The 13,385-nt window shown below is 45.2% G+C and overlaps 1 protein-coding gene across 3 annotated transcripts in view; it reads left to right on the top strand.

Moving 5' to 3' along the window:
• Hsf2bp (heat shock transcription factor 2 binding protein) overlaps nucleotides 1-13,385 on the top strand; it is a 90,127-nt gene that overhangs the window by 12,422 nt on the left and 64,320 nt on the right. For all 3 annotated transcript variants that reach the window (NM_028902.1, XM_006525035.4, XM_030250120.1), the window contains exons 4-5: nucleotides 9,007-9,156; nucleotides 11,166-11,298. In NM_028902.1, coding sequence (NP_083178.1) covers nucleotides 9,007-9,156; nucleotides 11,166-11,298 — 283 coding nt within the window. The remainder of the gene's footprint in view (nucleotides 1-9,006; nucleotides 9,157-11,165; nucleotides 11,299-13,385) is intronic.

The raw sequence follows: 13,385 nt of genomic DNA, 5'->3' as shown, positions 1-13,385 counted from the left end.
TGTGTATGCTTCACTTTGTTCGGAAGTTGGTTCTTTTTTTCTCCATGTGGGTTCTGGGTTGTGGCCACAGGTTGTGTACCTTTACCCAGTGAGCATCTCACCAGCCTCCTTTTAATTTTTATATTTAAAAGGCTGCTTCAACTGAACATGATGGCGCACGCCTTTAATCTCAGCACTCAGGAGGCAGAGGCAGGTAAATCAGCAGGTATTACTGTTGTACAAGAGTTCTGAACTATCCAGTCCAGGGCCATACTGCCTACGTGCTAAGGAATTCTGAATGTTTGTGACTGTAGTAGAGGTTTAGAAACTGGTAGAGTTGGCTTGGATTTTAATACTGAGCAAACAGAACATGGTTTATTATTAAGCCTGGATTAGGTTTTGTGTGAACTAACACAGTTGAAGTTTTAGTTTTGCTATATTCCATTAAGATCAGCTCATAAATTGCAAGCAGTCTGGTTAGTTTCAGATAAACTTTTTTTTTTTAAAGATTTATTTATTTTATATATGAGAATACACTGTCCCTCTCTCAGTCACACCAGAGGAGGTCATCAGATCCCATCGTAGAGGGCTGTGAGGCACCATGTGGTTGCTGGGATTTGAACTCAGGACCTCTGGAAGAACTGTCAGTGCCCTTAACTGCTGAGCCATCTCCAGTCCCAGAGTAAGCATTTTTGGCCTATATTTTGACCAGTAGACAAGAAGGAGTTGGTAGACATTTAAAATAGAGCCTACTTTAATCCCAGCACTTGGAAGGCAAGAGTAGGCAAACCTTTGAGTTGGAGGCCAGCCTAATCCATATAGTGAGTTCCAGGACAACCACAAACAGTGAGCCAGGTGACAATGAGTTCTGTGAAATTGTGGGTCAAAATGAATTGCTCCTTTTGGTTTTTTTTCCTAGGTATTTGTCACAGCAATAGAAACACTCTGCTTCACACAGAGTTAAAGTTAGTGCTGAGAGCAGGGCTGTGCCTGTGACTAAACCTGGCCATGTGGTGTGCAAGCCTTTGGAGCTGGTTTGTAGGAGGAATCTGGAAAACTGGACATCCAAGCTAGAAAGTCTTCAAGCACTATGAGTAGAGCTTGGTGAGGGTAGTGGTGGGGGCTGGGAAGCTTAGATGTGCACAGCAGAGACTGTCATGAGGTTTGGGTGGGACCAAGGGTTCCACTTGGAATTGGACTGTCTCATTCACTTCCATTATGACAGAGAACTTGCCCTATCTGTGTCTGTGCTCTAAGACTTTGTGGGAGGGTGAGTTCAAAAGTAACTGAGTAATCTGAAAGAAGAATTTTACTTTTAATTAAAATACTGCATAATTTCTCTCCCTTCTTTTCTTTCTTATGCTTCTCATGTCTCCAACCCCTGCTCCCTCTCAAATTCATGACCTATTTTTCTTTAATTATCATTGTTCTACAAACACACACACACACATACATATATATGTATATAAATGAACAAATATATGAATGCAACTTGCTGAGTCTGTGTATTGTTGCTTGTATGTATCTGATTCTAGGACTGATCAATTGGCATAGATAGTCAGTTAGGGGGTCTCTTTCCTGGGGGAAACTAGTTCTCCCTCTCTCAGCAGTTGTAGGTTGCCTGTAGTTCTTCATTTAGGAGTAGGCCCTGTGAGCTTTCCTCATTCACATTAGTATGTCAGCTGATGTTGGAGTTGTTCAGGTCTCTCTAAGGCAACCATCTTGTAGACACTACAGTGGTATAGCTTTCCTGTCATATTTAGAAGAAACAGTTTCACTGTAAACTTTACTGTTCTGCAGTTCCTACAATCTTACCAGTCCCTTGGAAAAGGAAAATTTAAGGTAGTTTAGCATTCGGGCTCTCACAGGGGTTAACTGCCCACTTTTAGCCTGATTTACAATGAGCACTGAGAGTGAAAAACAGGGTAGAAAAAAATTAAAAAGTGGCTTGAAAAAAATTACACTTAAAATTGGGACCAATAAATGGATAATCATTAGAGATTACAACCATCGATTGTACCTGGACAATAGAAAAGGTGCCTTTAGGGCAGAATGAGAGCAGACTCATTCTGCAAACGAGAGTACAACCTGGTGTTAATCCCAGCACCCAGGAGGCAGAGGCAGGAGGATTTCTGTGAGTTTGAAGCCAGCTTGGTCTACATAGCGTGCTCTCGAGATCAAACCTTGGTCCTTGTGCATGTTAGGCAAGAACTGATCTACTCAGCTGTAATATAGTCATGCCCTACTTGGATTCTTCCAACCTTACTCAGTTACCCAGATACTCACAGTCCAGCACAGGTTAAAATACTGTGAGCAGAACTTATGGATGATCCTGGTGGAGGAAGTCAGAAGACCAGAATGACTATAGACACACAGAAGTAAAGACTATGCTTAGGAGTGTTGAGATGAGATCTGGACTAGAGCAGTCAATGAATTTGTCTTCTCTGAGGCCTAACTACAGCTTAAGCTAGTGGTAGACCTTGCTGTCCTCCATCTGATGTTGTGTATGCAAGTCAGCTCATAGAGGCTTCTACTCAGATTTCAAGGAATGTTGGAGAGTCTGGATGATATGTGACAGAGGTAAGAGTACAAGGTAGTTCTTGGGAGAACAGTGGGTGTGACATGGAGCAGAGGCCTAGGATGCTGAAGATGATACAAGTTCAGACTGTCTGCCAAGGAAAGCTCTAGACAGTGAGCATGGTCAGCCTGGTAGGGGATGGGCTCCTCCAGCCTCTTGGCACCCAGATAACACCACTGAGCCTCTCAGCCATGGAACCGTAAGAGCTTACATTTGCCATGCTGATTCCCAGCTTGCTTTGGTCTCCTCGCTCCTTTCCTTGTGTCCCTTTTGGAATGAAGGTCTTATTTCCGCTGTATACTTGAGATATGCAAAACTTTCTTTTTGGCCTTATAGGGGCTCATGGGTGAGAGTTGGTCTGGAGTCTCAGGAAATGTCGTACTTGCCCTATTGAGCAGTGCTAGAACTATTGAGGCGTTGGAGAAGCAAACTAAAGTACTTTGGGGTATACATAGGATGGTTTTGTTACGTGTTATTAATTATGGCCTTGTTGCTATCTTCAGGAATTAGGTATGGTTTTAGGAGGTGTGTTTGAGTGTCAGGTTGACAGAGGGTGTTCTTGTGACAGTTAATCTTGATTGTCAACTTGGACTGAAAAATACTGAGGACATTTGTGAGGTGCATTTCTGCTGTGCTTGTGGGGTATTTCTAATGATGATTAAGTGGGGAACGGCTACTCTGAATCCTGCTTGTGTCATAGAGTAGGCTGAGAACCCAGATAGACTAAAAGGGCAAGAAAGAGTGAGCACGGGACCATTCTCTCTCTCTGCTTGCTGGTGTCCATGCGGTGAGCAACTCTGCTCTGATGTCTTGTCCTTTCCTGACTACAGCTGTGGAACGGATTGACTGTGGACTGACACCCTGAAACTGGGATGGAAAAGACATTTTTTTTGTCCTTTTACATTGTTCTGTCAGGCATTCGTCAATGATGAAAGACTAACAACACACCAGCTCAGTGCTGAAAGGCTTGTGGGGGGACACACTGTGAGCAGGCATGTCCCCCTACAGCGGGGTGGTGAATGAGGCCTTGGGTCTGACCTGTAGCACTGTATAGAATGGGCATGGTGGTGTACACCTCACCCTTGGGAGTTGGAGGCAGGAAGGTCAGAAATCCAAGATCATCCTCTGTTACATAGTGACTCCGAGATCTGCCTGTTTCAAAAACAAACACCGCAACAGCTGTGCCTGTACCACAGCTCTGAGAGCTTTTGCTGTTGCCAGGTCTCCTCCCCGGCCAGCCTCTGCACTCCAAGAGCAGGTGTCCAGTCCCAACTCTCTTCTTCCAGTGGTCCAACTAAGTTACTGCATTGAAGGAGTGGAACCAACTTCACTACAGCTTTAGCAAAGCCCCTGCGTAAGAGATCTCACCCCCCACCCCCCAGGGCACAGGAATTGCCACTTGCACAGCACACTTGCCTTTTAGATGCCACACTTTTCTTACATAGTGGATTCAGTCATTTCTGTCTTTTCATAATGATTTTTACCCATACTGAAGTACTTACTGGCAGTAATCTAATTCAGTCTCCTAGTTGCTGGATTCTTTCCTGGTTTCTCAGCTCTAAAATAAGCTTCCAGTCCTGCCTCATGATCTGTACAGGCCTGGGCAGGGACCACAGACAGTGCTACAGAAAAGACAGCTGCAGGAGACAAGTGGCCTTATTATAGCCAGCTTGCTTATCCCTGTTCAACCAGTGAACTGTTCAACTTAACTGGAAATAGAGAAAGAGTCAAAGCTAAAACATCCCTTCATCTCCAATAAGGTCAACGTATCAGCATACTATGACAACAGCAATACTTTCAGTGTTCGAGACCCTGGCCACTCCATTACTCCATTTACTGAAAGGCAGCTGCAGCTGTGCTTCCTCCTCTCCTCTCCTCTCCTCTCCTCTCCTCTCCTCTCCTCTCCTCTCCTCTCCTGTCCTGTCCTGTCCTGTCCCTGTCCTGTCCCTGTCCTGTCCTGTCCCTGTCCTGTCCCTGTCTCCCTGTCCCTGCCTCCCTGTCCCTGCCTCCCTGTCCCTGCCTCCCTGTCCCTGCCTCCCTGTCCCTGTCTCCCTGTCTCCCTGTCCCTGTCTCCCTGTCCCTGTCTCCCTGTCCCTGTCTCCCTGTCCCTGTCTCCCTGTCCCTGTCTCCCTGTCCCTGTCTCCCTGTCCCTGTCTCTGTCCCTGTCCCTGTCCCTGTCCCTGTCCTGTCCTATCTTATCTTATCTTGTTTTGAGATGGGGTCTTGCTCTGGAGCCTGAGTTGCCTTCTCCTCTTTGTAGCTTGGGCTGGCATTGAACTTTTGATTTTCCCGTCTCAGCCAGCCTCCAAGTGCTGGAATGAAGGGCATTGCCCAGCATGGTTGGCTCCATGCACTTCTATCTCACGGCAGGTACCTTTCCCCAGTAGCAAATCAGCCAGGGTAGAGACTTGCCAGTTTTCTGTTGATATTTTACTTTACTATTTTTAATTTATTAGGAAAGAGTTGCTAATTCTAGCATGCTAAAAAGGAAGCTGTCGGAAACATTCAGTGACTCAAGAAACTTGAAAAAGTTTATATTTGTGTGTGTATGTGCCTGTGTAAGTTTATGTGCATCATGTGTGTGCAGGAGTCTCTGGAGTCCAGAAGAAAGTGTCAGAGTCTCTGGAACTTGAGTTATAGTTTGTTGTTGTTGTTGTTGTCATTGCTGTTGTTATATACGAATGGGACCCAGGCTATCTGTAAGAGCAGTGTAACTTTTTTTTTTTTAAATAAGCTTGAATTTAATAAGTCTGAAACCATTCTCAGCACATGGCATTGTATATGGGCATCTGTGCAAACAGATTCATTTTAACAGGTCATAGTTTTAAAAAGTCATAGATACTGTGAGTTCTGTATAAACCGGAGGACAGCAAGTTAGTTCCTTTTGATTTATAAGCCTCAATGTTACCGCAGAATAAAGAATGTAGCCAAAGAAAGCATTATCGGTCACTCGTATAGGGCACTGTTGTTTCTATAATTTGAAGCTTTCTGAATGGATGGGTTCAGGCCCGATCCAAATGTAAAAAGATCACTCAGTGAATAGACTATATGGGAACTGTACAAAGTGTCATTAACTTCCATCATTAATAGCTTATTCAGCACTATACCACTATTGCTAGTTAGAATAACCTGCTTCTGAGGCCCCACGGAGGGAGGCGGCCTGCGCACGCAGCCTCGATGCCCTGCCCACCTCATGCCCAGGGCGTGCCATACAGTCCAACAGAAGCTTTGGCTTTAGGAAGGAGTCACAGACATTGAAAAGAATGGCTGTAATCGTCAGTAAGTGTGCAGTGGGAGGGAGTGTGCTTCAGATAGCCTGGGCAGGGCTGGCGGCAGGTCACTCCTGCTGCCACAGCTACAGACACTAGTTTGTACATGACAGACAATGAGGGAAAGCAGTCCCTTTCAAACAAACTGGGAAAAAAAAAGATAAGAATTTAGGGGCAGGTGGTTTCCTCCATTGCATTTATGCCATCATACACTAGTGGGTCTATTTTTTTTTTTTTTTTTTTTTGGTTTTTCGAGACAGGGTTTCTCTGTATAGCCCTGGCTGTCCTAGAACTCACTTTGTAGACCGGGCTGGCTTCGAACTCAGAAACCCACCTGCTTCTGCCTCCTGAGTGCTAGTAATAAAGGTGCGCACCATCACTGCCCAGCTTAGTGGGTCTATCTTGCCAGGCTAGTCATTACTGTAGCTTCAGGGGTTGCAACCGAGGAAGACTAATGATGTTTTTCTCCCACTGCACACTGTAGTATTCATAGAACCCAACACTTCTTCCATGTTTGATTGGATTGTTTGTCCTCTTTCAGGTACAGTTGTCCCTCAGTATCTTGGGGAATCAGTTCCAGGACCTCTTGTGGATAGGCCTAGGGTGTTCAGGACCCTTCTGTGAACAAGTTCAGTATTTGCATGCAGCCCACACATAAATGCCTTAATTACGTTATTTGTGCTTTCTAATTCAATGTAAATGCTGTATAATTGTTACTGTACCCGATCGGGCTGGGGAGATGGCTTATTGGGTAAAGAGCTGGCTGTGTGAGTGTGAGGTACAGAGTTTAACTGGTAGCACCTACAAAAATGTCTGCTAGGGTAGCTTCAGGCCTCTGTTGGCTGAGTCAGTGGATCTGGAACCTCTAAGGCGTGTGTGGCAGGCCTGATAGATTTTGGATGCAGTTTTTCTCAACCTGTGGCCTCCCTCCTTCACCCCTTGACAGAATCTTGCTTCCTCGGTTCTGCCCTTTGACTGCTGAGTGTGAGGACTACATGTGTACTGCCATGCCTGGTTGAAGTTGGAAGATTGAGGGTTACCTTACTTTAATGGATCAGGGTCTTGTTGTGATATATTTGAAAGTTCTGTACTTGCAGTTTCAGATAAATGGGTTTATTGGGTATGGAGCAACCAAAAGGGAAAGAACAAATAGCAAGTAATAGATAACATCATCAAACATGACTGGTGTAGCCTGATGGAGAGCAGACAAAGGGAACATCAGCCAGTGGAGGCTTCAGCTCTCAGAGGAACCGGACCGGGGAAGAAGCAGCTAACTAGTACTACTGGTTGGGAGGCTCGCCATCCAGCTCCCACTGCAGACATATTAGACCGTGGGTCAACAATAATAATCTCTGTTGGAAAGGCTTCACCTTCTGGCTGTTCTCAAGGACACAATGTTTTTTAATCCCCTTAGCTACTTGCTGTTTTTCTTTACCCCAGTAACAGAGCTGGGGGGAAAGGGCTGACCCCAGGACAGGGCATTTTGGAGGACACTTGACATTAACAGGTTAGAGTCTGAGACATGAGAAACACATAGTTTAGAGTCTTAGAATTTTTGTTAATTATATATGTGTGGGTATTTTGCCTGCATGTATTTATGTGTACTACGTGTACCTGGTACTCATGGAGGCCAAAACAGGGTGTCAGAACCCCTGGAATTAGAGGTGCAGGCATTGTTAGCTACAATGGGTACTGGGAATTGAACCTACATCCTCTGTAAGAGCAGTCAGTACTCCTAACCACTGAGCCATCTCTCCAGTTCCACCCTCAATTCTCTTGAAACTCTAGACAAAAACACCTTATTATTAAGTATTGACTTCTTTAAAAGAAAAAAAAAAAACAACCCTCAACCATCTAGTATAATTTAAATTGTGGTTGAGCTAATTCTGTTTACTATAAATGAATTTACCTAAGTTTTTATGATTTTTGGTTTATTTCTCCCTCCTTGGTGGTGCTGGGGGTAGAACCCAGGGCCTCGTGTATGATAGGCAGGTGCTCTACAGCTGAGGGATATGCCCATCCCTGCTCATCTCCCAGGAAGTGCTGTCTCCTTAAAGGGAGTTTTAGCACCAGAGAAACTCGATCCCTAGGGAGGGTGAGAACTCCTTGGGATGTGCAGCCGTGAGGGTCACCAGGAGAATGGTTCTCTTCTTGCCTTCGTGACCCTGTGAGAGTCTGGCCCAGCTGCAGCTGTCTCAGGTGCTCTGGAGGAAGGGCAGGGAACCTTCCCTGGCCTCCATGGTCTTGTTATCCGTGTGCTGGGTCTGAGCATGTCTCTGGTACCCACCTTCACAGCTTAGGTCTGGTGTTTGATGCTGATGCCATTTCACAGCCACGCATGCTTTTAATATTTTCCAGCCCCTGTGATGACCCTCTCATGTTTGACTAGAACATCATGAGTTCTCAGCCTTCCTAATGCTGCACCCTTTAATATAGTTCTTCAGTGTTGTGGTGATCCACAGCCATAAATTTATTTTTGTTGTTACTTCATAACTATAATTTTGCTACTGTTATGACTCATTATGTAAATATTTCTGTTTTCTGATAGTTCTTGTTGACCCCTGTGAAAGAGTCAGTTGGCCCCCAAAGGGATTGCAACCCACAGGCTGAGAAACATTGGCCTAGAAGAGGACTTCTTATAATTCTTTTTCTAAACTCCTCCAGTTGAGTGAATCTTTGGCTGCAACAGGCTCCCTGAGTAGAAATGCTGTGCAGTGCAGGGTGTATTAGGTCACTGCAGACTCTAGCAGCTCTGCTGTGTACTGTAGGCTGTGTGTTAGGTCACTGCAGACTCTAGCAGCTCTGCTGTGTACTGTAGGCTATGTGTTAGGTCACTGCAGACTCTAGCAGCTCTGCTGTGCAGTGCAGCCTGTGTTAGGTCACTGCAGACTCTAGCAGCTCTGCTAGGGAGTTATCACTTGGGACCCAAGCCACCTCTAGTTTTCTCTTTACTTAAATGGATGAATTTAGCTTTTTGCAGTTATCCTTCATAAGCTGTAAAACAGCCGTGTGTTCTTCTGTAAGCTTGGAACTTAACTGTTTAGATGTGAATTGTGACTCATAAGGGCTAGAATTCTGAATGCTTTCTCTTTAATAAATATCATTGTGAAAGAACATGTGATAGAGGTTTTTGAGATTGAATGCTAGTATCTGTTTTCTTGTTATATTTTGTAAATTTAGGAGAAGTTGGCTCTTCGACAGCAGCTGAATGAGGCAAAACAGCAGCTCCTCCAGCAGGCAGAGTATTGCACACAAATGGGAGCTGTCACCTGTACCCTCCTCTGGGGGGTTTCCAGCAGCGAGGAGGTCGTCAAAACCATTCTAGGAGGAGTAAGTTGTCTAGCACTGTTGAATGTGCCTGTGACTAGAAGAGGCAGTGTGTCTGCTGTGACATTGACTGTTGAGGCCTGCCATGCTGCAGACTTGCAAGTTCATTCACCAGATGGTGACCAGATGCCTGCTGTGTTCAGTGTGTCACCTGGTGCTCTGGGGATGTGTGAAATTAAGTACCATGTTCTGTCCCAGTAACCAAGAAGAGTTTTTGTATATTAACCACTTAATGTATGCATAGAGATCTAATGGCATTCATAGTGCTCATGTGTGTTTTACCTCATGGGTAAGACAGAAATTAAACAGGTTGTATTATTTGACATATTTATGTAACCTAGTATATTGTATTATATGTATGTATGTTAGGGATTTCCCATAAGGAGAAGAATTTGAAATTGTCCTTGATGAGTAGATAAGAATGGCAGAAGTGGTAAGGATACTTTAAGAAGCAGTCAAAACAACGGTATAGAGTGGCCCGAAGGGAATGGTAGCACAGACCTTTAATCCCAGCACCCAGGAGGAAGAGGCGGAGGATCTCTGAGTTTGAGACTAGTCTGCTCTACAGAGCAAGCCTAGGATAGCAGGGCTACATGGAGAAACTCTGTTTCAAAAAAACCAAACAAGACAAAAAAGGTAGGAGTGAGAAGTATGTCTTCCTTTTGGATAGAGGGGAGGGAGATCATATGACCTAGTGGAGGGCTCCTATCCTGAAGCAGCGGGCAAGTGCTTTGAATGAAGGAGTGATAGGACATGGATAAATATAGGAAATTAACATGATGATGAGCGAGTGAGGGTTAGGGGTGAGGCTGCAGCACTCTGCAGGGCAGATGGGGAGGGAGGAGGCATGTGGGAGCTGTGTGAGTAAACAGGTGTGGTGTCAGGGTGAGGTGACAGCTGAGGGAAGAAAGCACCAGCACACACTGGGTGCGTCTGATTCTGGGGGAAGGAATAGAAGTGGAGAGGAAGGTATCTGGCAGAAATCCAGAGATACATTAGTCACCTCTTAGAGGACACACACAGTGGTAGGTCTTAAGGGACCCCAAGGAAGGTCTTAAGTGTCCTTTAAACGTTTGTTGAGCTTTACTAAAGTGTAATATTCAGGACTGCATGAGACTTTGCCTTAAAAATAAAGATGATTTCCATGTTGTAGTTTTCCCACTGGACTTAAGTGGTTCGCTGAGTTCTTAGAAACCTTGCAGAGCTGGGAGCTCATCCCCACTCTCAGACTATCCTGCCACCCAAGGCGCTCCTTTGTGATGTTCTCGAAGGTTTGCTTTTCTGTTTTTGCATTCTAAAATGTGCCCTGGTTTTAAGTAAATCTTGACAGTTTTATACACACATACACACATATGCATGCACAGTGTATCTCAGTCACATAACCCACGTCCCCTTCAACTTCCTATGCCCACTTCCTTTTTTTATCTATATGTCACTAAGGCCATTAGTGCTGCCTGCGTATGGCTGGGTGTAGGGCCATCCACTAGAGCATGGGCCTACCAGTGCCCACAGTCCTGAAGAGCACCGACTCCAGCAGCCATAAATTGTCAGTCACTCCTCTGTGAGGCACAGTACCTCATAAGCCCATCTCTCCTCTGTCTCCGTGCACTGTGGACTGGCTTGCTTTGTGCAGGTAGCACAGCTGCCGGGAGTCACAAGTGCAGTGGTCCTGTCATGGCCAGGGAACAGCATTTGCAGCACTCCTTTTATCCTCCAAGTCCAGCATTCTTTCCATGCAGTCTTCTGTGATGTTCCCCGAGCCTGGGTGTATGGGGTTAATGCAGATGTCTCCTTAAGGGGTGAACACTCAAAAGTCACTTATTCTGCTGCTGTGGCCAGGTATGACTGTCAGCATCGACTGTGTCCCTTCCTGGTTGAATGGTGGCACAGGCTTCTCTATGATTGCTTCTGTAATTACACCCTGTTTCTCTTCTATATAGCTTGCCCGTTCTGGTGTTGTTACCCAGGATTCTTTGGAAAGATGTGACAGTTCTATCTTTTTTATCTTTCAGGACAAAGCATTGAAGTTTTTCAACATAACTGGCCAGACGATGGAGAGTTTTGTGAAGTCATTGGATGGGGATGTCAAGGAGGTTGATTCTGATGAAAATCAATTTGTCTTTGCACTGGCTGGAATTGTAACAAGTAGGTAACTTTTCAGATACAGCGCTGTATATCAGGGTTGGTAATTACAGGGGTGTGTGCGCGCGTGTGTGTCTGAAGGACAATGTTCACACTGGAGTCTATCTCAGTAAGCTGGGAGAGGTGTCAGGTGTATATAGTATAGGAAAGCACCCCAAGGGCTTATGGTCACTATCACTTAGAAGTAACTGATCTAAAGGAAACCCAGGTTTGTTTGGTTGCTATTTATTGTTTTGCTACCAAACTGATCTTCCAGTCTTGCACACAGCAAACACTCTCCCGGTTGCTTTTCATCTTTTTGAAGTTCTGGGAGTTTGAATAAAACCATGTGGCAGTGAATATCCCAGATAGGATGTGAAGCTGTAGCCTTCCATAATCAGCCTTCCACAGCAGCTGGGCTGGCTTGGTAAACATTCGCTCTTCTTTGTTGGGATTGGCTGACAGGGCCTTGAGCATCTGCGCCGGGTTGAGAATGCTTGTCCCATGTCTCTACCTGTAAGTCCCAGTCTCTTTCCTTAGGCACTTCACAGCCAGCCTTAGGTTTCTGATGTATTCAAGAAAAGCTGTGATGTTTTAGAAGACTCCTTCCCTTCCCTGGGGAAGAATGGAGCCGTTTTTTTTAAAGATTTATTTAATATTATATCTAAGTACACTGTATCTGTCTTCAAATGCACCAGAAGAGGGCATCAGATCTCATTATGGATGGTTGTGAGCCACCATGTGGTTGCTGGGATTTGAACTCAGGACCTTCGGAAGAGCAGTCGGTGCTCTTAACCACTGAGCCATCTCTCCAGCCCTACCACAGCAACTCTTATAAAAGAAAGCATGTAACTGGGGTTGGCTGTGTATGCATATGTTTAGGTAAACTGATACTAGTATCATTCTTTATGACCTTTCAGATATTTTTGCTGTTATTTCACCCCCTTTCTTCTCCCTCTCCATCTTTAATTACTTCCTCCCCCGCAACTGTTCTGCAACAGGCTGGGGTTCCTGCAGTGGAGGCGGCTCTGAGAGGTGGTGATCTTTCAGGAGGGCCATGCACAGCATATTCTCTCTTGGCGTTGTCATGCTGTGCAGAGGGGTATCCATGTACTGTAGGATGTTTATGATATTTCTACACTCTCTATTCTATGGGTATAGCAGACAAGGGTAACGAATGTCTGCAGAGGTTGTGGAGACAAAGTTATCCCGTGCCCCTGGTGCACAGTCTGACTTTTCATACACACAGATAGAAACTTCATGTTCTGGGGTTGGTTCCAAGAGGTGGCTTGCTGAATGGTGCTGTGAGATCACTGAAGGCTTGTTCGTTTCTTTATTCAATGGGTGTGACTCTGGTGTCTTTGATATAACTCAATCATGTAAGTTTTGGAAAAATTGGCACCCGTATACTCAGTTTCTTATATAAAACTCTCCTACTTGTCTTGCAGAGTTTTCTTGCTAACATTCTTCAGTTAGTGGAGCTGGCCCTATACAATGGATTGGAGTTTTTATTAGAAGCTTGTGTTTTTCTTTAGCTGGGACAGTGAGGCAGTCACATAGTCAGTATACTGTGAAGGATCAGGTATGGACTGTACACAGTAACACTGCACAGGGCTGCATGTGTCCTCAGTGGGTATGTGTATTTCAGTTTAAGACGTGGGAGTTGGCTTTGCAGATGAAGGCAGATCAGAGCTTCACCTTTATGGATGAGACTCTGGAAATCCAGATGTGCTGCTCTCTGTTCTGGGGAGAGTTTGGCTGCAGGAAGGTTGCAGAGAGGGCTGTCGTGGGGTTAGGTTAGGTACTTGTCTTAGTCACTGTTCTACTGCTGTGAAGAGACACCATGACTAAGGCAACTCTTAAAAAGAAAGCATTTAATTGGGGCTGGCTTACAGCTTTAGAGGATTAGTCCATTGCAGAGACCATGGCAACATGGATGGGGCTGGAGCAGTAGCAGAGAGCTACATCCTGATCCACAGGCAGAGGATGGGGGAGGGAGGAAAGAGAGAGGAAGGAAGGAAAAGAACCTCAAAGCCCACCCCTAGTGACACTTCCTCCAACAAAGCCACACCTCCTAATCCTATTAATCCTTCTGAAGTAGTGCCATTCCT

This window comes from Mus musculus, chromosome 17, assembly GCF_000001635.26.
Source record: "Mus musculus strain C57BL/6J chromosome 17, GRCm38.p6 C57BL/6J".
NCBI classification, from domain to species: Eukaryota; Metazoa; Chordata; class Mammalia; order Rodentia; family Muridae; genus Mus; species Mus musculus.
The sequence above is the reverse complement of the archived record's forward strand: the minus strand, read 5'-3'. Positions and strand labels throughout refer to the sequence as shown.